General features: G+C 41.8%; 1 protein-coding gene across 2 annotated transcripts in view; it reads right to left on the bottom strand.

Moving 5' to 3' along the window:
- Positions 1 to 21,985, bottom strand: part of LOC120743700 (forkhead box protein J3-like) — a 68,374-nt gene extending 46,389 nt beyond the window's left edge. The window contains exons 1-4 of one of the 2 annotated variants that reach the window (XM_040047461.1): positions 19,868 to 21,984; positions 18,792 to 18,827; positions 10,786 to 10,909; positions 9,977 to 10,466 (exon numbers count right to left, since the gene is read on the bottom strand). In XM_040047461.1, coding sequence (XP_039903395.1) covers positions 9,977 to 10,345 — 369 coding nt within the window. In that variant the 5' untranslated portion in view covers positions 10,346 to 10,466; positions 10,786 to 10,909; positions 18,792 to 18,827; positions 19,868 to 21,984. Of the gene's footprint in view, positions 1 to 9,976; positions 10,467 to 10,785; positions 10,910 to 18,791; positions 18,828 to 19,867 lie in introns of both variants that reach the window. The other variant, XM_040047460.1, reaches the window with a different exon arrangement.
- Positions 21,986 to 23,423: the final 1,438 nt, after the last annotated feature.

Raw genomic sequence — 23,423 nt, 5'->3', positions numbered from 1 at the left:
TTTAGCGGCAATAACTTTCTTTATGGCTTTATTAGACTCTCACATTGTTGTGGAGGATTTCAGGCCCACTCTTCTTGGATCACTTCATTCGTTTATTCATATCTGTCTTAAAGTCCCGCCACAACATTTCAGTCTGCTTGAGTTCTGGACTGTTGCAACTCTACGAGTCTTTGCTTTTTCATCCACTCTGCTGTAGATTTGCTGCTGTGGCTGGGATCAGTTTCCTGTTACAGGACCCGATTTTAGCCAAGTTTTAGATAGACAACCTCACATTTGTGTCTAAAGTATTTTAGCATGCAGAGGAGTTCATGGTTAACTCAGTGGATGCAAGGTGTTCAAGCCCAATCATCACTCTTCCATCACCGTGCTTTACAGTTTGTATGACTGTCTGTATGACGTTAGTATGACGTGTGCGGATATGCTGTGGTTGTTTTTCTCCAAAAGATCTCCACCTTGGCCTCATCTGTCCAAAGGACATTGTTCCAGGAGTCTAGTGCTTTGCTCAGATGCAACTTTGCAAACCTACGTTGTGCTGCCATGTTCCTAAGACAGAAAAGACTTTCTCTTGGTAACCATTCTAAACAACTCATAACTGTTCAGCCTTTTTCTAAATGTACTGAAATGAACTTTAACATTTAACATGCTGAGGCCTTCAGAGTCAAAGATGTACTCTTGGGTTTTTAGGAATTTCTCTGAGCACTGCATCTGACCCTTGGGGTGAATTTTCTGGGACACCCACTCCTGGGAAGATTGTGGCATGCAGCTGAATGCTCCAGACCAGCAAACTGGCAAAAATGCTAATTTATACCAGTGATCACACTTGCTGATGATCAATTAATCACATGCATTTGATTAGCAGCACCTGGCTTCCATTTACCCTCTTAATTCATATGGAAGTAGAAAGGGAGTGCTGAGCTTTTCTACGGGCCTGCAAAGAATATTATGAAAATGTTTTTTTCAGATTACTGTACTGAAATAATCTTTTTTAAAGATTTTTAGTTTTTAAGAATGTTGTATTTTCATCTACATTAAAGTTAGGTAGCTTTTATTTTCTCCCTGAATACCTCAGCTAAAAAAATCTAAAAATAAAATTACTAAATCTGCTTAGGCTTACACCGCTGTCAATTTCATTTGAATGCCTTTTTATTAAAAAAAAAAAAAGCACCACACATGTATTATTTGCTAAAAACTGTGCCTAAGCAGGGCTGCTTTAACTTTGGTAAATCAGAAAACCATCAGCCATTTGCTTTTTTTTCTAGGACACGCTTTGACGCAACCCAGGGTCTGATAAAGAACAGGCTCGTGTCAGACAGGAAACAAACCCCATAACTAGGGAAGAAGCTCATTCTGTGGTATAACTGTTGCATTCCAAAGTGCTAGGGAAACCGGCCTAAAGCCTATTATTAGCCATATGGAGAGTGCTGCAGGCCTGACTGGTTAGAGAGGGAAACACAGTGTTGGATGAGCGCCAAATGCTCGAGGAGATAGCAAGAGAAATTCCTGGCTTTTAATTAAGAATTTAATAGTGAGACTCATATTAGTGATTAGTATGTAATTAAAAGCTCTAGCAGTGTTTCGTACACAAGTATAATTAATAGCTGCATCTATGCATGTGTGCGAGTGTGGACACAGCTTAAAACGGAAAAAAAAAGCTAATTATCTTAATCTGCCTTTCAATCAATAGCAGCAATTTATATTTAAATACAACTGTGGTGGAAGTTTATATATATTATGGCTTAAATCGTCTCATAAAAAGAACAGGGGCTAGGACTGCTTCACAGCTCACCATCAAAGCTGAACTGTCAAAGTCCAAGTTAAAGGAACATATTACACCAAAAATAAATAAATAAATAAATAAATAATAATAGCTTTGCAAGCTCCTTTGACAACGATGACCTGGATGACTGAGAACCTTCACAGACACCAAAAATAAATAGTTTTTTCCCCCTACATCAGGGTGAGTTGCCCATCTAAAGAAAACCTTGGAAGCAATGTCTCTTTCCAAAAATCATGAACTGATTTCTTAAAATAAAATAATAATAATCATATTAATTTTTTTCCAACCAAATAACACCCAGATAGATAAACAGCACTACCAGGCAAAAAACACCTAAACTTAACTTTTTGAGTAAACTATCCCTTTAAAAGTGAACAATGAACTGTGGCCACAACTGCTTGTCATTAACTTTAACAGTCGACCTTTAACAATAAGAGGAAGTTAACAGCATTTGTTGCATGAGCGCCGTTTTGCTCCAAGCAGCGATGAGAGACCAGCCAGTTTAGTAGGGCAGTTCCCACGGCAACTTGCTCTAGTCGTGTTAAAAGTGAGTCTGTTAACACTAATTTAATTTATTGCAGTGCCCCACAGTGGTCAGCCCGTGCTTTTGTTCTACTTTGGTGTCAACGCAAAGAAGAAACTCATGCAATCGAACACCATTCAGGAGTTCAGTGGGATGTTTCAAATAGTCTGTCCTCTTTTTTTTCCTCTTTACCAAATGGATCTGTCAGGATAATGAGGAGTTTAGGTGTATTTCTGTGACTTGAAAGTATGCAGCGTGTAAATGTATACACAACTGAAACACAAAACAAAATTCTCTGCATCGGCCAATGCACATTTATTTCATATTCTCATATATTTACAAGAGATTGAGGTGTTTGTTTTCGTGAAATGATACGGTTTTTCCAGTTTAGAGAGCTTAAAAAACCCCTTTTTAAGAGTATTTCATACAATAAAAAAACTGCTGCCTTTTTTCCCCTCTCCCTAGTAAAGGAAACAAGAGCCACTGTCAGCCTTTATTGTTTTTTCCTTGTAAGGTTAATGAACAGAGCGCTCAAATTTCAGATAGTTACTGCACTGAAGCATATGCATACCTATACTGAAGACTGAACACTACATGGTTTATTACAATAGCTTAACAACTACCGTCGCAATGCACTTCCCTGTGGCTTAAGCCACTTCATGCACGATCACTGCAAATTTCCCATAAGACATTACATTCTAACAACTTCCTTGAAGCGAAAGCCTCGGCCAGGAACTAAAGTAACACTCCAATGCTGCTTCTCTCATCAGTTAACCATGAGCGCAGAGCATGCGGGCCCATGCACTAACATTATGATGCAGTGCAGATGTGCACAGACACACATCTGTACAGCCGACTGGTTTTACGTGACACGCAAACTGAGAATAGTAAGGTACATGATTAAGGTAAGTAAGACACAGTTCTGTAGCTCTATGTCGCTTAGTAATGTGGGGGAGAAACACACAGCGGCTGTAGAAACATATCCAACCCTGTACACACGTACCACTACACCACTGGAGCTGTGCAGACACACTGACTGTACAGTGACAAAAATGGAGATGTGCTCATAAGACACAAACTTAGGTGCTTCAGTGCACCTACAGCAACAAAATGACTCCCTGCAGCCAATGACAACACTGGAGTTCCTCCACATACTTAAGTACTCTTGACATCGAGCATCGACCTTCACTGCGCTCAGCCGCAGATCTCCCTTGGAGCGGGCATGAAGGGACGGGACTCAGAATAATGGCCTGGTGCTGATTCATATCAGGTGATTGTCTATGACATACAATGTTCAGCCAAAGGCCAAAGGCCACTGCGCCAGTGCTGCCCTTTACAACGTCACATTAGGCCTTGCTAATTTGCAGCCAATTAGCCTGGCTGCATGGGAGCTAGCCTGAGGCCACAGGGGTTGCAAGAGAGCAGGTGAGTAAGTGCAGACTGCCATTTGGTGAAGGTACAGGTCTAGGCGGCATTTCTTAAGCGGTGAGTAATAGGAAGACCTTCACATTTCAAAGATAATATAATGTTAAGATGAGGTCTGAGTAGGTCACATTTTTCTAGCATTATATTCAGAATACAAAATCATAGCGAATACAGAAATTTACTTAATAAATTCCATTAAAATAAACAAAAATATACAAAAAAAAAAACAGAGGAAGGGCTTTTTCTGGCTCCCAGAGCAATCTTAATTTGCTTGTTAAGTCAGGACCGCTATCATCAAAAGCAGATTTCTATCTGAAGTAACTTATATTTGCCAGCGTTGACCTTCTCTGTCCTTCCTTGTGTATGTGCAGAAAGCTGGAAGAGGGGGTTAGAATCAGCACGCAGGACACAGCAGACATGCTATGTTAACAACAGATATGACATGGATTACAACGGATGGGGTGGGGGCGGGTTGCAAAGCAGCTGGCCAATCCAAAAGGTGGAAAACTAAATATGCAAAATAGTGTGAGCTTTATCATACAGCCAACTGGATGTGCAGAAAGTTATCATCTGAGCTATCAGCCTGTGTGAACTGGCTTTAAGATTAGCTGGTCTGCCAGTATAGTGCCATGCTTCATGTCTGGAAACCATAGATAAAAGATAAACTACTTCGAATGCCATGAAGCTTTCACACGCAACAAACTGCCACAGCGAACACAATGAAACATGTTCCAGTTTGATTTGCTCGATAAAGACCATAAACTATTAATCCACTATCAAAATGACTTATTATTTGACTAATCCTTTCAAGATTTAACACAAAGAGAGGAACTTCATTATCCACCGAGCTAGAAAACATTATTTTGTGGGAAAATATTGTGAGGAAAACAACCTCTGGCAACACAAATAAAGGCAGCGCAATTTAAAAATATTCAAACTGCATAAAATGAAAGCTAATTAAGATAAAACAAAATGCACTAAATAGAAAACACTGTGGGCCACATGTTGAAGGTCAGCAGTAAGTTTAAAATCCTGACTGCACAGCTTGACCTGATGGCCAAGCGGTCAGGGCGCACACCTCGTGATCAAAGATGCCCTCAGCAGCTGAGTTGCCCATTGCCTCTAGTTGCTGCATTTCATTAACTTGCTCTAGTTCCCATATCTATCTATCTATCTATCTATCTATCTATCTTGGAATAAAAAAAAGTATTTAATTACAGATGACTTTACTTTTACAAAGTGAACAGAGGCAAAAAGGCAGAAGAAAAGATAAAAGAACTCCTGTGTGGCTTCGGTTTCCTGCTGCGTCGTCATTATGAGTTGTGGCAAAGGTAGATTCAACAGTGGAGGGACACGTGGGTGTGAAAAGGATGCGAGGGGGCTACAGAGGGCATGGGAAAGTAGAGCAGTGTATGGTGTGGGACGCAGGCAGGGAGAGAGGGTGAGGCTGGTAAAGATAACATAAGAGAGATAATGCTGTTGCAGTGATACAAAATAATATGACGCAGCCTGATGCAACACCGTTTGCATTCCCCTCCAATCTCCACTCCAGTTTATTCCTCTGCTTCCAAATAAAAAAAAGAAAAACAAAAATACGGAAATGCTACGCATGCATGTTACACAAGCTGAATTCAGAAGCTTTAACGAGGTCTGTAAACAAATCGCTTATGCATGCGTGTGCTTTTTAATTTCATCTTTTTTTTTTTGATTACACATTCTCAATCTCCTCCACAGCTCCAGAGGAAGCCTGTCATCATTACTTCTCAGATGTAAAAGAGCGCTCCATTTTTTTTTCCAGCTAAGACACAAAAATCTCATGACCTTGGAAATTGACATGATTATAACAGCGAATTATTCCTCTCTTTAACGTGCTGCATTCGCAAGCATGGCTCGAGTCCAGACGCCACATGTATGACAATCTCACGGCGGTCGACGACTGTATGCTGAAGTTGGTAAACGTGTTTGCGTTTGTGATGTGCGGTGTGGTGTGTTTACGGTGTGTATGGCTGTGTGTGTGTGTCCTGATTTCAACTCTGCCGTTCTTGCACTCTCACATTATCATACAGAGCAGACGGAGTGCGTGTGTTGGGTAGTAAAACTCTCCTCTGCTCTCTGACAGCACTCCCCCCTACACACACACACACACACACACCTCCCATCTCGTCTCCTGCTGAGCTCCCCGTGTGTAATCTGTAGACTGCACACGTACACTGCTTACCTGAGTGGGACTCTCTCTGCAAGTGTACAAGCTTGTGTGCGTGTGTGTATCTGTATGCGCGCATGCATGCACGTGCGGCAGAGGGTGAAGGAGACGGCAAACACGAGAGACCACGTATGAGGTGTTTTCTGAAAGCTTGGCTCGGTACATGCAGAAAACACGCTTCTTGAGAGCGAGCGTTTGCAACGTGTGCACGAGCGAGCCCGGCACTGTCTGCCGAACGTGGCTCCAAGACAATCCTTGTGTCTGTCTCCCACTGTGTACAGCTGACAGCAATCACCTGAACTGGAATGAACCGGACTTACGTAACTTTCCCTGTGAAAGCCACGGCTGGCCTGACAGTGAGGAGTTGGGTCATCCAGGAAGCAAAAGTTTATAGCCATTTCCTCAAAGATGAATATAGGGGGGGAGAGAAAAAAAGCTTCATCGTGGTGACTTACATTTACATCTATAGTTCTAATTCATCTGCAGGTTGATGATTTTGAAATATTTTTTCTCTTCTCAGATATATCAGAGTTCAACCAGCGTACTACAAGTGGCTTTCTGGCCCTAAGGTGATCTTATACTGGACAGAAGCATCCTCATTTGCAACAATTAGTTGTAAAAAGTTGGAAAGTGATTTGATCAGCCTACTAATCTCATTATCTGTCTTTACATTTGTTTTAAAAATTGCTAGAAAGAACAACAAAGAAGTAAGAAAATCCTGATAACAATGACATAGCGACACCATGTGTTTTGTTCCCTAGCAACAAGAACACAAGCCCTGGCATGTCTGAGAGCCAGATCAGCTTGTCAGCTTCCAATGGCAATTTAGTACCTAAAAAAGGGAGCTACTTCAACGTCCTCCAACAAAGCTGAATACTTTGCAAAATGTGCAATAAATATGTTCTCAGTGGAAGTGGAAACAACAAACCTTGAGGCAAAAATATAAAAAACGTTGAGCACAACCAGCCCAAAAAGGCATGTAAGCAGATGTTAGCAGCTGTTGATGTGCAACAAAACTAAATAAATAAATGTAATGCTCGCTACTTGCACTCCAAATGATGGTTTCCCATCATTTTTGCGAATTGTGCAAAAAAGGAGAGATTTAAGCAACTGGTTAAAAAGTTCAGCTCAACGTTCTCAGATAGAAAATATTCTTCAATTTCAATTATATTGTGCAGGTGCTTGATGAGATACAAGGTTAAAATCCTTTAGTTTAGCAAAAGCAGTAACTAAAGTGTTAAGCACTAGTATTATCTTTCACTTGCGGCTGCTTTTGTGCTCACATTTATTTTATTCAGTGTCACAACTATTGCACTATGAAAAGGCCATTCAGACACAACGCGACAGCGACACTGGTGCTCTCTGAAATCCACAAGTAGTGATATCAATACTTTGTTTCTAGCCTTTAACATCAGCATGTAGCCCACTTAATTGTGCTATATAGATTCTTTTTCTGGAAATAAAAAAATATACTTCAAACATGCACTATAAAAAAAATGGCAGAACCTTTTTATGTTGAACGCCATTGCGTATAGTACATTTGATTGTCACCAATGACAGCAGCTCATTTGAAAAGAAGGATAGAAAATGGCTTTCAAATGCTGCTGCCAGAAAGCAGCAATCACCTACAAAATGCTGTTCAGTATTTCCCCCCCTGTATCTTCATAAACACAATTATCTCAAATTTGTATATTTTGATACAATTTTGAGGCTACATCGCTCACTTCTACGAATAAGTAAGCAAATTGTATGTCCAGTGATGAAGGAAAGCTAAATCATTCATTGCTAAATGTAAAAAACATTAAATATGATTTGGTGCACTCATGTTGGAATATATGCGTGCTCTTTTCCCTTCACGTTGAAAGCAGGTGGACACCGATACATTTTTTAGGCAGAAACTCCTTTTTCTTAGAGAGTTACAATTATGCTCATTTCCAGATAGATACATAGATACATTACTGATCCCACAATGGAAATTGTTGTGTTACAGCAGCACCATAAAGTGTAAAAACAGTATAGTTACAGGCACCTTTTTAAGGCCTTATGCTATAAGCTGCAGGAATTTATATATACAACAGTGATAAAAAATGAAGTTAGTTAAACAACAGTAAAAGTTATTTTCTTGCACTCAACTTGAGTCGATTTGGATGATTCACAGTTCAAAATAATCTCTATATATCTTACACTCGACCTGACTACAACAGCTCCTTCTTGCTGGCTTCCTCCATATTTAAGAGAAATCTTTCTTTGATTGGCAGCATGTGAACAGCTGCCAATCAGCAGATGGATGCAAAGAGTGAAATGCAGCATTACGTTAGCTAACATAACAGTCTAAAAGTCTACAATATATTTTATTAAATCGAACTATACTGACAAATGAAAACACTGTGTAGTTTAATAGAGCTCTGGCCTAGAAAGAATCCAACAAAACTCTGGGTTATGTGTCTTGCAAAAAACTCCCTGCACGAGTGTAGTGAACAAATGCCAGAACGTGTGAAAAGGAAAGCGCAACGGCATCAGCATAGCGCCTTAATGATGCTACTAGAATGCAGCTACACACACAAATCAATGAATCTAGCTGTATAATTACGGGATACTAAAACATACTGGCACTCAAATACAACCAGCAGGAAAGGCAGTCATGAGCTGCAGCGAGAGAAATCCTGGATGGTCTCTATAACCCCCGTTCTCTCTATCCGAACAGAAAACTAATTGATTGAATCCTGCTAACTGGTAAGAAGCTCTTCCAACACAACCTGGCTTTTATCATAACCTTTTTGTCTCCGTACCTGGCATGCCTCCGTTCAGGGAACGGTGTGCTGAAGATTATAGACGGGGAACAGACGCGGGGAAAAGAAGAGAGGAGGGGAGTGAGTGAGTGAATATGAGAATGAAGGAGAATAGGGGAGAGGGGGTTTGGTGGAGAGCAAGTGTTTGGGAGATGAAGATAGAAAGCGTAAGAGTGAGAAATAATGAGAGAAGAAGAAAAATGTTCTTGCTCTCAGAGAGATGAATTGGTTGATAGTTTGCAGACAGCCTTTCCAGTGTCAGGAGAAGGACTATATCCATTCCCTTCTTTGCTAATAAGGCAGAGAATCCCCAAGACACAACCGCAGGGATCTATTCATTTGTCTCCAATAACACAGCCACCTTTCTGCTCATATTAGCCAGGATTTGCATAGCTACATTTGCATAAGGATTTAATAATGTCATCTGAATGAGACGAAATGCGTCTGTCAATCATTCTTGGTTCACTAACAGGGTTCTGTGCTCTTCTGGGTTACAACTGGTTCAGGGTTATGCATTCTGATCACTAGCATTATGAGTTCTGTAGGATATGGGTGTGAAATAGCATGGAAACCTGAATTAAGTATCCAGTTTCTGTTTTCAGTCCAATCTATTCCCCTACAAATCCCCTAGCAAATCTAGGTTTAGCTTAAAATGTCTAAGATGTAAAACATATAATCGATTCGACTGATATAAGATACAGCATTTAAAGAAGCATGTTGGACTGATGCTTAATAGAAGCGGGCAGTATTCTGAGCTCTAGAATAAAAATACAAACTTCTACCTGGAGGTAGAATATTGTATATTGTCGCAGTTCAAGGTTGTGGAGTCTGCCTACAGATGATTATGAGACAGGAAAGACCGGAGCTTGCTGGTTAACAGCAAATGAACCTTTAAAATAAGAGGACGAAGATTGCTTAATAGTAAATCACTGACCATGTCGTTGTCTTGAATGAATGAAAAAGCTAAAATAAAGTACACTTCGATGAACCACCCAGTTTAATCTTTATACTAGGCTGGTGATGTACCACATGATCAGACCTGGAGCATTTTTGGATCCTTTCAGCTTCGCTATAAATTTGACATACAAAGATGCTGAAAGACAGACCTAAATAAATCATTGAATAAATAAAATATTACAAAACTGTTAGCCATCATAATTTGTGAAAAAAAAAATTCCCATTCTGAAATCAGACTCACATTAGAACCAGTTCACCTGCAGACAACAAGAACAAAACACAGTTTTTATATCCTGTCCTACCTTCCATCCGCTGCCTGCCTCTCTGTAGTAAGGGAAGTTGTCGCAGATCCACTGGTAGATCTCGCTGAGGGTCATCCGTTTGCGCGGTGAGCCGTTGATAGCAAAGGTGATGAGGCTGGCGTAGCTGTAGGGCGGTTTACCATCTCTGTGCTGTGCTGCTTCCTCTTGGTCCAGTGTGGTTCCTGGGTCCAAATGTACCATTTTCTTGCCAGGTCCGTGCCCGTGATGGTGCCCGTGGTGGTGGTGGTGGTGCCCGTGGTGGTGGTGGCCATGGTGGTGTCCCGTGTCGGCCTTCTGAATGGCTGCCCTCATGCCGAGCTGGGGAAGCCAGTCCATTGAAGTAAGGCTGCTCTCCAGCTCAGAGGTCATAGTGTTTGTTTTGTCAGGGGTCAGGGGTCAAAAGGGAAGATGCACGGCTCAGCGACTTGGCGTATGGAGGATCTCCTGTTGGCTCACTGAATGGGTTCTGTGCAGCAGTCTTGGCTCAAGCCTAGAAGAGCAGGAGGTTTATTTACTATGCCTATTCATCTCCTTTAGCTGGAGCAGAAAGAACACTTGGCAGACACACACAGATGTTAACTTGCAGAATATTCTCCGCATACAGTGCAGCGCTGTATAATGGAAAACTAAATATTTTGGCATGTTGCTCACTTGTTCTGTCACAGTGTGAATAAATATGATATGCACCGTGAGCTATGGATATGAAAAAAACAAACAAACAAAAACTTTAATCAAATTGTTTCATTGCATTAATTATACAGTGATAAGCAAAGCTGCGTGGGGGACTAGGTAAGAGTTAAGTTTCTTACTCTTCCCATTCCTTTCCATCTTTCTTTGGGCCACAGCATCTGAGGAAGTCACCGAAGTGAAAGGTAGAGCTCGTCCCTCGTGCATGTTCACAAGATCTTCATTTAGCCTCTGTAATGGCCGCTGCTGCAACGTACAAACACAAACCACACAAGACGGTGAGCTTGGACTGCCAGACATCCTTCATAAGATATTAATATCGCACAACCGTTCAACTGGCCTCGGCATCTGTCCAACCCGATTAAAACTCTTCTCTCTTTTTCTCTCTGTGTTCTGTCTATCTGGATTGCCTCGCACTCTCATTCCCTCCAAAGTGGAAATGGCAATTGGATCTGCCGAGTGACTAAAAGCTGGGGAATTGTTTTCACAAGTGCCTGCCAAATGGGGGGAACAGCTCGGGAGGAATTCCAACCCTCTGGAGGAGCCGAAAGGCTCGTCCCCTTCCCCTCTCTGACTACCCCTCCTCACAGACACGCGTACACGCACGCGCGCGGAAACACACACTCGGTGTTCTAATTCTCCGACTCTCGACGTGCCTCACTCTTCTGTCAAGTCCACAACCACCCCACTGCCTCCCCCCTCAGGGTTTCAGGTCCTTGCCAGGCAGACCCAAAAAATGAAACCTCAATAACCCTCAACATTTGATTTTCGAAGCTATTTTTAGAGCAACACTGGACCTAAAACTGTACCTTCTGTTACACAGAGACTGAACTATTTTTTGGAAGTGGGCACTTTGAGCGTGATTCAGGACAAAACAAAGGGAATCATTTGGTACACCCAAGAGAAATTACTCACCAATTGTTCTGTACTTCAATCAGTCACAGAACATTTGTAGATTTGTCACTTTTGGGCTGAGAATGTCATGTAACTGTTACTCATCACAGGAGTGAAGATGCTGCATTCAAACCTCGCTCTGATTCAAGATCAGTTTCTCGTTTCGTGCGAGCACCAAGAAGGAACGACATACGCTCTAAGAGATACAGGTAAATCTCAGAGGCCCAGAGTCTGAATAGTTAATAATGGTTGGATGAATTCAATCTCTTACTAATACAGAAATCTACAGCCAAACCTTTATCAACATCCTGCGAAATAACCTTCCAATGTCCTTGAACAACAAAGAGCCCACTGGCCCACGCACAGTCTCCATTCATGCTGTATATAATCAAGGTGGGAGAACTTCAATGAGCCTGCCTACCACCACAAACGTACAGACAAACACAAACCCCTCTGTCTGTCTTTTCACCAATCCCCCTGGAGAGCAAAATATACAAGGAAGAAAAAGAAGTGAAATGCCCAGCTCCTGCAAAACCCTGCTTAATTACACATGGAAAAAAATACATATTTAGCACCAGACTCATCAAGCTAAACAACCCAGGCAAGGGGTGGAGGGGGGGGACTAGTGCAAGGAAAGCGGCACTGACATAAGAGATGTGCCCGATGAGGCTTTTTGCACAAAACTACCCCTGTCCCCCTCCTCAAGGCCCTGCCACTGTGGGAGAAGCTTCTTCCAACCCCCTCTTCGAAATCCCAGGAAGCTATCTTAATTAGTGCACCTTCTTCTTCTTTTTTTTTTTGCTAAAGGGAATGTAGCATTACTAGTTGCAGTGGTGCAGGGTATGTGGGGAAGGGGGTGGTGACACACAAGACACAGAACAACAAGTACTTATTTTCCCCTCATTAAAAAGGAGGCTCAAGCTGCAAATCAGCCTGCCACAAGCCTCGACCTGCCGTGGCTGCTGTTGTTGAGAAGTTTTGGGAGCGTGGGCTGGCTGCACGGTGGCACGGTGTAGCTTCGCACCGCTAGCATAGTGAGGTGTTGGGATGATGAGTAATAGAAGAGAGCACAGAGAGAAGACTTGACTTGGCTTCTGGGGAGAGGAGCCCTGCTGGGCGGGTAGACGCAACCAATTACCTAGTCGGCTCAGTCAACTGGGCCCACGGTGACTAAGCTAACCTCAGCACTGTGCCTTTTATTTTATGATATCGACTGTGTTTCACAACAGGGATCAAGGAAGAAAAGTGATAACTGGAGAAAAGAGATCTCACTGTATATCTCTGCCGATCAGGGAGACATCAGCCTTCTGTAGAAATACACTATACTACACCGAATGCATACGTGTTTGAGTGCTAGACTCTATTAAAAAGTGCCAAATACGTTATCAGAAAGGACAGTTTATTCATGACAAGTAATTGTCCATGGTTTTCTATGTTGAAAAAGCAGTGCATACTTTCTAAAATGATGTACAGTGGCAGAGTTTGAGTATTGCTAATGCTCCTTTGGTTCAAATACTTGAATAAAAACCCCCATATAGTTCACTTATGCATGGAAAAATGTCTGCCTTTTGATGATGGCATAAAATTCTCCATCAGAAAAAGCACCCCCCCCCCCAAAAAAAAAAAAAAAAGGTTCTTCTTGTTGCATTACTTCTAATGCGGTGACTGGGCAGTGATGCAAACAACACAATTCCTGCTGATACTTGTCAAAACCTTACAAGGCTGAACTCTGCATCCCTCTTCAGGAAACATCAAAAACAACATACAGACAAGATCTATTTCAAAGAGACTGTTGTTGAAGAGGAAATAAAGGTGGCGATGAAATGAGAAGATTCTGGCAGAGGATCACACAGAAACGGCACGGGTTCATTAAACAGGGTTTCAGTATGGTTGTGCATAGAAACGTGCGTATTCAGAGACAGAAGCGGTTTACATTACGCTTAAAAAACAAGATATTTTAGATTTCTTATCTTTCACCCATCAAAGAACAAAAAAAGAAGAATGTAAAATATTAACTTTCTTAGTGTGACAGTTGTGATATATTAGTTGGCAGTTAAAGAAGAGATTACAAGCATTTTTTTTTAAAAAAAAAAAGCAAGGATTTAGACATTTATGAACAAGAAATCTCTTTCCTCCTAAGAATTTAAACGCATCACTCTCTGCACTGTGGATAGAGCTTTCATGACTGTGAACATTGTCCCTTTAAAAGAGTTGAGGGTATGTGTGTGATTGAATGTATTCACCCATTAGACTTTGTAGCTGTGATGCACTCACTCAGCTGTATGCATCACTAACAGCTAACAGTCCCCTGCTGCTAGCAGGCTTTTAGACTGAGAGAGGCTTTACAGTTCTGCATTTTAATAGAGAACTTTGAATGGAGTGACGGGGGATGGGTGAGAGAAAGCGAGGTGGGCTGGGGGGAGGAGGAGGGAGCCAAAAGGAAAGAGGCATCAAAATATTTTCAGAGGAAAATGAAGTAATGACAAAATACCCACCCGGAGCGTGCAGAGCAGAGGGGGTTTCTGGGAAGGACTGCCTTGGCAAGGGTAAGGCTAATGTGTCAAAAGAAAAGTCTGTAGGCACACTGAGCGCTGTCATGTCTCAAAGTGTGGGCCATTCAAAGGAAGAAGGAAAAGGTCCAGAAAACCCGTATTGAACATCTTAATTACTTTCTGCTTCAGCACAGAAAGCACACCCCTGAAAAGGTTCAATTATGAGATATCAAGGCAAATCAGATGCCCTCGCAGTGGCTGTTTCCTTATCCCTCAATGGAGCTGGGTTAAGCAATTATAACTTGATACTGTCTACTTGTTTTTAAAAGGAGACCTGGAGAGGCATCGATGTAACGCACTGTTACACAGTGAGATACATTGAGTCTTTAAAGAAGAGAGTGGTCAGGAAAATGAAAGTTTGAAAGAAAGAAGAAGAAGAAGAAAAAAAGTGGATACATTCATACCAAGGATAATAATTTATCCATAACAGAACAACACTTTAATCATTTTTTTTCTCTGGGTGTGTGTGTGTGTGTGTGTGTGTATGAAACCTGCTGGCTGGCTCGTGTCAACCGAGTCAATCCGGTGGCATCGCTACTGAAACAGAACATTACTGACTCACACTGTTTTTCTCAAGTCTGAAAGAAAACCTGACTGAAAGAAGGCAAGAAAAATCAGTAGGTTCCACTGAATCCCTCAAGGCCTAGAATAAAATATTTAACTCGCTAAGCCCACACAGAACATTACACCTGAAAACATCTGCCAAGGTAGAGGGAGTTAGCGACCCAGAAGACTTACTAGCACCAACTAGGAAAGAGCTATCAAAATTCCAGATTCTGACAACGGCAAAGTTAAAAAGGCATATTTTGTCATAAATAAAACATAGGAGTGCAGCATTTCGGCAAAATCCCCCAACGAAAGGTCCCGAGAGAGCGATGGGATGCTGTTTGTGAACTCACGCTTCGCACAGTAAAGAGGGCTATAGCACTGCGTCACCACGACTCAAACTACATTCCCACATCCAGCCCTATTCAGCGAGGACTAGTCCTCTTTAAAAATTCATTAATTTACAGCAAAAATAGATTAAAGCGCCCAACTGCACCAACCTAAAAAGTTTGGCTTGTGAATAGCATTAATAATGGAAGCAAGCATCCAAAAACCTAGAGGCCCTGGCTTGGAGGCATGGCTTAGGTTTTGTTGCACTTTATAATGGAGAGTCATTTACATTTTTTAGAAGTATTACAGCTTTTTGATGCTTGTTTATAATTGCATTGTTTTCCATGCAAATTGGCTAACAATTGTTACTCATTAAAACCTAACCAGAGTAGCAGAGCGCTCTCAGCTTGTGCAAGATGCAAGCTTTACATCAGGTTAGCAGTGGAAGCTTTGCATCTCTCGTCTTGCAGGCAACGCTGCTGGCGAGTTCAATCCAAATGACGGCCCTTTAAAAGTGATCATCCCCTATCTTATCTTTTACTTATCTTTCTTTTTTCTTTCCCCCTCCAAATCATAGCAATGCTTTTACTAACAGAATCAAAGAGGATTTTGACAAGATAAAAGGATTTGCTACATTCGAATTCAAATTATGTGTACTTTCCTGGGGACATGACAAAATATCACAGTGACTGGGAGCACTCAGGGAACTTAGAGGGACTTAAAAAGAGAGAAAGTCTGCTCTAATGCCTTGTCGAAAATATCGCCTTCCCAGCCAGACGACGGAGACCGCCGCGTTAGATCGCCAAACATCATCTGCGTAGATACGTAGATCAGCCAAAACATAAAAACAACTAACAGGGGAAATGAACAGCTATCAAGTATGACTAATAATCATCTCATTACAATGCAGCGTAATGCTGGGAAACCTCAGTTCCTGCATTCATGTGTATGTTACTTTCAAATATACCACCCACTTAAAAATGATTGCAGACCATGCTCCCTCCCCTTTGCTACAGCAAAAGACAGCACATCAGCACATGACGCCTCGCCACATCGGCATAAGAGCTCAGAAGCGGCTCAAGGAACACCACAGAGACCCCGAGGCTTTCAAAGCTCCCCAGATCCAAATCAGATCAAGCAGGATGCTCAGGTACAAGGCTGATGGGGTGGTGGTCACCCCAGTTTTAATCTTGTGGCTAATCAATGTATAGCAGTCAGGGCATGACGCTTTTCATATCTACGGGTAACATCGGGTCATCTAAACAATCACTTTAATTATTTAAACAGTTGATTATTGATTTGACTGGAGGTAATTAAAGTGACCTGATGCCCTAGTAACGCAGTAATGGCCTGGTAATTACAGAGGCAGATTAAAGGGTTTTCTTGCTAAACCAAACGAGACCACCTCCTCACCTCTTTTAATAGCTACTGCCACGCTATCTTCGAGCAAGGCAGCTAAATTACAACCCCTCTAGCGGAAGTGTCCACGATAAAGAGTGGAAGATGGCTCTCAGGGATCAATCTGTGTAACAGAGGAGCGTGGGTGTCTGTGTTTGCTAAAAGCATATTGTTACTTATTAAGTTCTTCATTAAGCAAACAGATCTTTCCAGGGTTAAACACCGACCGTCTTTAACAGCACATGTGTAATAAGGCGAGCACACAGTGTGTCTGCTTACAGGCGTCAATGCTGCTGTAAATTCAGGCAAAACATTTTTCCACAGCATGTCAAAGAGATTGGATTTTACTTATGAGCTGCAAATAAAAAGAGAAAAAAAAGACTGAAATAATGCATGCTAACACTGATCATGCTGGGTTTAATCAATAAAGCAAAACTCTATATGAGCACCGCCCAGGCACCAGGATGCTGGGATTGATTCTACACCAATCTGCAAGAACAATAAAACCACCTGCCTCATGCGTAAAGTTGCCACTTGTCCCGACACAGCGTTTCCCACAGATTCTATTTGTGGCAGTAGCAGCGGGGCTTTTCTTTTTCTGTTAATGCATTATTAATTAATAGCGCATATAAGGTGCCTCTCCGCAAACACTTTAATTGCCGCTTTCTGACAAATAAATATCGAAGCAGTATATTTAACTGCCTCTCCAGAGAGCGTTTCATCCCACCGACAGACTCCCAACTCTTCTGACTCCAGCTGTCGATCGTAGTTCTTGTTCTGCTTTGCAGTTCTCCGCCTGCAGCAGACTCTGGCTGGTGTGGCTCTCCAGCTCGCAGCAGAACAAGGAGAACCATCGGCTGCGGTCTAAGATGGTGGAGTCGGAGTAGATCTGACCGCAGGACAAACTCACTAGAGAAGCTGAATGATATCGAAGATGCCGCAACAGCGACATCATCACCCTGATGGTAAGGAAAAAAAATGAAATGGGAAGAACTGGTTAGCAGTGACTGAACTGTTGAAATCAGAGCAGTGAGGACATCACAGATGGTGGTTTTCGGTGGAATGGATGAAAAGATTCAAATAAAAATGTTAAGATGAGACAAGATTCAACTTAACAGCCCACTTTGGACACGGAATCTCTTGAGCTGCCCTGTAATGTCTCGCAGCCGGATGTGGGGCCTCTCCATGATTTGCTCCCCAACATCCCGCTCACCCTTGATGGGACTGGGACCTCCATTTGGGATTGGGTTGTGCTCTGGGCCGACTGTGCTGCTGGGAGAAGCGCTTGCTGTCAGGGAGAGTCATCACTGTGTCGCAGTGGTTGGTCTGAAGCAATGTTTAGGTGTGGGGTATGTGTCAAAGTAATGTCAACACCAGGAGTGCCAGGACTCAAGGTTTCCCAGCACAATACTGCACTGCGATGAGTGTTATTCACTTATTTCTGTCAGCAGCTTTAATGCTGAGGATGTGTGTATGTGTACTGTAATTTTTCTTTCTTTCTTTTTTTAATTCAACAGGGTGACGCAAAAAGACCAAGTGTAGGTTTCTTAAGAGATATAAACTGCTTAACAAAGCCCACTTTTGTCGCAAATTTGTGGGAAGTTCTGCGTCTCAAACTCCATCACGTTTTAATTGGGAGGCAAATCATTCTTGGCAGACACTGAGAAGAAAGCCTGGCTGCTCAACACGTCTTGTGAAGTCACGCAAAAAGAATATATTACAAGTCATAATGAATATGCAGAGAGACAACATCAAAATTTTGACAGGCATATACGATTTGAAAACTGGCATATGGAGTTCATCTTTATCAAAGAGACTGAAACGCCTGTAGTGCATCCACAAATAGCCCGTTAATTCAACTTTCAAAAAGTCATTACTACACTCGGTTCTTGGCATTGCATTTGCTGACATTGACGATAATTACAACGACCTTTCTGATGATAAAACACAAATCAGTAAAACATTATGAAGGGTTCCTTCTCGCCACGTTTCATGAGATTCTGCATAACGTTTTAATGAGGCATTTAGGGGTCTATGAGTGATCTACTGAGAAAGTCTACAATGGCAATCAGCAGTGAGTGTGGCAGCTGTTCAGCAATTAAAAAGCCAAATTACCCTCAATCAACACCATTTACAAGCACAAGTAAATCTCAGAGCAAATAATGATGAGAGAAATCTGTTCAGACAGCTCTCATCTTGATAGGAATTAGAGACGCATCCAAATCAGGAGCAGGGCTTTCTCTCTCTAACGCTTCCTCAGTCTGTCACACGAGCACGCGCGCACACACACAAACCCCAACTCCCCTTGTCTGAATATTTTTGGCGAGATGAAGTTGTATAGTACTGGCTAGCTAAAGATACTGCAGCATAATGTAAGACAAAGAGTCCTGTCGGTATTAGACGGTTACCTTTGATGTTAAGGCTATGGTGTCTTCATGGGCAGCCTATAGAAAAGAAATCCACAGTGAATGAGCAAAACTGGACCATCACCAAACTCAGCTCGCTGGAAAACTAAAGAAAAGTCATCTGCATGCATGGCTCAAGGGCAGCTGTGTCTGCATCAGCTAAACTGTTAATATCTTCAAGTAGCTCAAATCATTTATTTTAAAGTATTCAGTAAATTCATACTCTCCCTCTCAATATATATAAAGTATATATCAGGGTTAGGTCTTTTTTTTTTTAAGTCTTAATACAATATACATTAAATATCCTTAATACATTCTCTTAAACTTGACACGGAGAGGCTCTGAAATCCACGACCGAACAAAGACATCAGCATCTACAAACACTGACAGACAGCTTCTTACTGACACACTGCCAGTGTTCATATAATCTAAACTTTTATAAAATACCTCACGCTGTTAAACAATGCCAATTACAAGGAAAAAGCTCATTTTTCCTTATACTACTTTTTCCTTCCATTGTTATGTGAGCTACAAGATTAATGTGTTTTGTTAATGCATAACTGATTCGCTATTATATATATTTATATATCAAACATAAAGCAATTTAACTGCTTTATGGATAGACCACTGCATCACTGTGGAGCTCAGCTTTCTGTAAGCCTCTGCTGCGAGGCTTCATGCTTCCCCTGTTATCACTTCAAAAGTCTTTTATTTTAAATCTCTGACCGGCACTGTCCTCCGCGTATTGCGCGTCCCGTACAATTCACTGCTTGGATAATTGTTCCATTAAGCACCACTTTCCTAACAGTCTTGTATGCAGACAGCCTGGCTGTGCCGACGGTAGCATCGAGATAATAACTTAGGGAAGTTGACTTTATCCAGCAGACGTGGTATAACGGCACAATGCAACGCTTGCATGCATTCATATTGTCACAGACAGCGAACTTGTCACGGCCTGCCGTTAAGTAAAAAAAAAACAAAACAAAAACCGCTGGCTTTGAGCACCACCGCTGTGCGATCATTTGTCACAAATCCTAATGAGCAACATATTCAAACATTCTTGTGAACGGACTACTCACCGTCGCAAGCGAATACGAGAACCGGCTCAATTTGTGCACTCTGCTTCAAGCAGCTCCAGACGCTGTTCTGCACTTGAAAATCCCCTTCGAAGACAGACACACACATAAAAAAAAAGCTCCTGTGGTGCCTTTGCGCTGTCACTCTGGCTGCGTGCGCACGGCGCTCTGCAGGCGTCAAACTGACCGCTGCTGTGGTCAGTCGACAAGTCAAGACTGGAGGACTCGACCCGCTATTCGCATTTGCGCTCATCAACGCAAAGATCCCGGGTCTCAGTGCTCCGCTCGGCTGCTAAACCACCGGAACTACTTCCAACGCCAGCCGGAGCACGTTGAAGATAAATTCATGCACCACAATAGGAAAAAAATGAAATCAGATCCATTTAACTAGTTCCCGGTTTTAATATTAATGAGATTCCGCCAGGACATGCCTACCACTGCTATGACTAAAATAAACGCCTAACATATAATTAGAATAGACATATGATTTTAAAAATAGAAGCCCACTGTGCCCTGTATATTTGTTAAATGAGCCTGTTATTGTGGGATACAGTTCTTATCGTTAATACAGGAGCACGCCAGTGACTTTGACGCTTTCATTCCGGTTGGATACAACTAAAGAAAGAGGCTGCCCGCACCTTCCACACGCCACAAAACTCCAAATTATCTTAGACAAGCAAACATGCTTCAGTATGTTTCCCTGTCTACTTTGTGGCAGTGCAGGGGCTAGATAATTGCCTTTAGTGGCGCTTCAGATCACGCTGTTCTGCTCCAGAAACAAATTTGGGGCTTTGTGGTCATGTCTTATCTGTGATAGGTATTCCCCAGTTTAGACTGGATGCCGATAATTTGTTGATTATGAGAAAGGCTTGCATGCAGGCACAGCGCACCCACCTGGAGAGGACAACAGTTAAAGCAATTTGTTGAAACGGAATCTTTTATACCTATATATACATATTTATATGTTTGCCATCTTTTCATTCAAATTTCAGTTTCCTGCTGCTATGTCGTTGTGTTACGCGTATATAAGTGCAGATACACAGCGATTACAAGTTACACAAATGATTTTCTACCAGCATCCCAACATGTTTGTTTGAGACATTGCCCATCAGCTGTGCGGTCACATATATGTCTGTGAAGGTTCTCAGTCATCCAGGTCATCGTAGTCACATATACCTCACTTCTGAGACTCAAAACACCAGCCAGGCTTCTTTATCACTGTGAACAACGGCTTTATCTGTTACAGTACATCATGGTATTTTCCATCAACTGTACACTCTTGCTCCCTTATGGACACTGCGAGAGTGATCAGCGCCGGTCTTATAAACGACTCACTGCTGCACTCCTCTGGATGATGGGGCTGATTGCAATGGTTGATGGGATATTTTGTCAGAGCCTGGGCACTGTGAAGGAGCAGCGGCTGTACACTGTTGCCCTTTTACTCCGTATATCTGGATGATAGACAGACAGACAGACAGACAGACAAATAGATAGATAGATAGATAGATAGATAGATAGATAGATAGATAGATAGATAGATAGATAGATAGATAGATAGATAGATAGATAGATGATTAAATTAATCGAATGTAATGTGTTAATCTACCACCAGAGGGCTCTCTATCCTAAGACAATGCGCTGCAATAGTTAAATAAAATAGATGTATTTATTTTTCTTGAAATATATATATATATGTGTGTGTGTGTTCTTAAGTGTATTCATTTCATCAGCTGTGCCTAAACGGCGAGCAGACCAACCGCGTGGACATGACCTGTGTATAATGTGAAGTTCACGTATCCTTCTCGCTTACTTTAATCCATTGAAACATCTCTCTTGGTGTGTCCCTTACTTCAGATTTCATCCCAGATATATTTCATTTATTTATTTGCATTAACAAATGAAACCAGATTTCACAGTAAATCTGCTGCGGTTAATGGTATGACAGTTAAGGTGGGATGCTGGTAGGGAATACGTCTGTTGCTGACTGCGCATGGGATGTGTCTGCCACGCTGCCTTCCGCCTACTTTGTGACGATAGGGCAGCACGACTGGCTCTACCCGGTTTGATCCTGTTGGCTCGCCGTTATTGTGCGCTGTGCTCGGGGGAGGCTGAAAAGAAGGAGATGAGGGGGAAAAAAAGACTGTGTCACTTCTTTCTTTCAGGATTAATGTCTGTTTCTGCCTTAATAATATGGTTGAATCATGTGGAATTCATTTATATAAAACATTCTACTAAGGGGGGTAGAAATTTTGTATAAAACCACTTCCTTGCCCCAAATTCTCGAGGTAAGCTAATATATATGTGTAAGCACACAGGTGGATAATCAATTTATGTGGAATCATAAGTTTAAATTTGGTTACGTGGCATAACGGGGAATTTATTAACAATTATAAAATGGTGTGAAGTTTTTCTATTGTTGAACCCTGATTTTTGTGTCACTGGTGTGTGACGTAACCGGTGCATGAGGGGGTCTCGCGAGAGCAAGCCTACATCGGTTGAGGAGGAGAGCTCATGCTGCTACATCTGTTGGTGAAACTTTGACATGTGGCCAAGAAAGGACGCTGAAATGACGCTGTTAGCGTTCGCGATTATCTTTAATATTCACGCGTGTATGTTTATGTGACGTTTCATAGAGGTGCAAAGAGATTTAGAGCGTTTGTCGAGAGCCATGTGCCCTCATAGAAACTGACGAGGAAACACGGATGTTAACCTTTGACGACCTTTGGTTATCATATGTTTTGGATTTCCTAGTATTAAACAGCTTGATTCTCTGAATGACTGCACAGACGATTACTCAAAGTCTAACTGGGTGTGCTCCGTTTCTTTAAACTCATCACTGAAAGGAAAATTGTTAACGTGTCACACACGTCTTCAACACAATAACACGTCGTTATGTAACAAACAGTAAGGAAAGGAACGTGCTCCAAAAATGCTGAGAGAAGATCATGCACAGCTTTATTCCCACAGAGCCTCGATCACGTCATGGCATCAGTGTTCCAGCTGTTTGCCACCGCGAAAAGAGGGTGGTGGTGGGGAGGAAACTATATATTGATGTATTGACACGCCACTGTGTTCTTATAAAGATCATGATTGCATTTATTTATATATTCACTGTTAAAAGGTAAAAAGTATGCCAAATTATCTGTCCGAGGTTACTGGTTACAGTATGTACGTGTGTATAAGTAATTCTCACTGAATTATCATCATATTTAAGTTTGTTTTGTTTTTAATTTGGGGGCTTCTCGAGCAACCCTTTTTGTAAATCCCCCTTTTCTGTGTTTTATTTAATATGGATGTCGGGAATAATGACATCATCGGAATCTGTAGGGACTATTGAATAAAAAGTAATGCATGTTTGTTTGTGTTTCTTTGTATTATCCAGTCGCTCCAGGAATATTACTACTAATAATAATACAGTCACGAACAGCACAAGCACAAAGAGCTGTGAGGGAGAGAAGGAGAAGTGGGTCATTCGCATAATTTCGCTCTCCTGTCACGCCGAGGTGTTCTTCCGCTTCTCAGCTGTTGGTGCTCCCTGAGCAGCGTTGGTAAACAATAG

Source organism: Simochromis diagramma, unplaced genomic scaffold (assembly GCF_900408965.1).
Source record: "Simochromis diagramma unplaced genomic scaffold, fSimDia1.1 OVJJ01000387.1, whole genome shotgun sequence".
Classification (NCBI taxonomy): domain Eukaryota; kingdom Metazoa; phylum Chordata; class Actinopteri; order Cichliformes; family Cichlidae; genus Simochromis; species Simochromis diagramma.
This window is presented reverse-complemented; position numbering and strand designations above follow the sequence as displayed.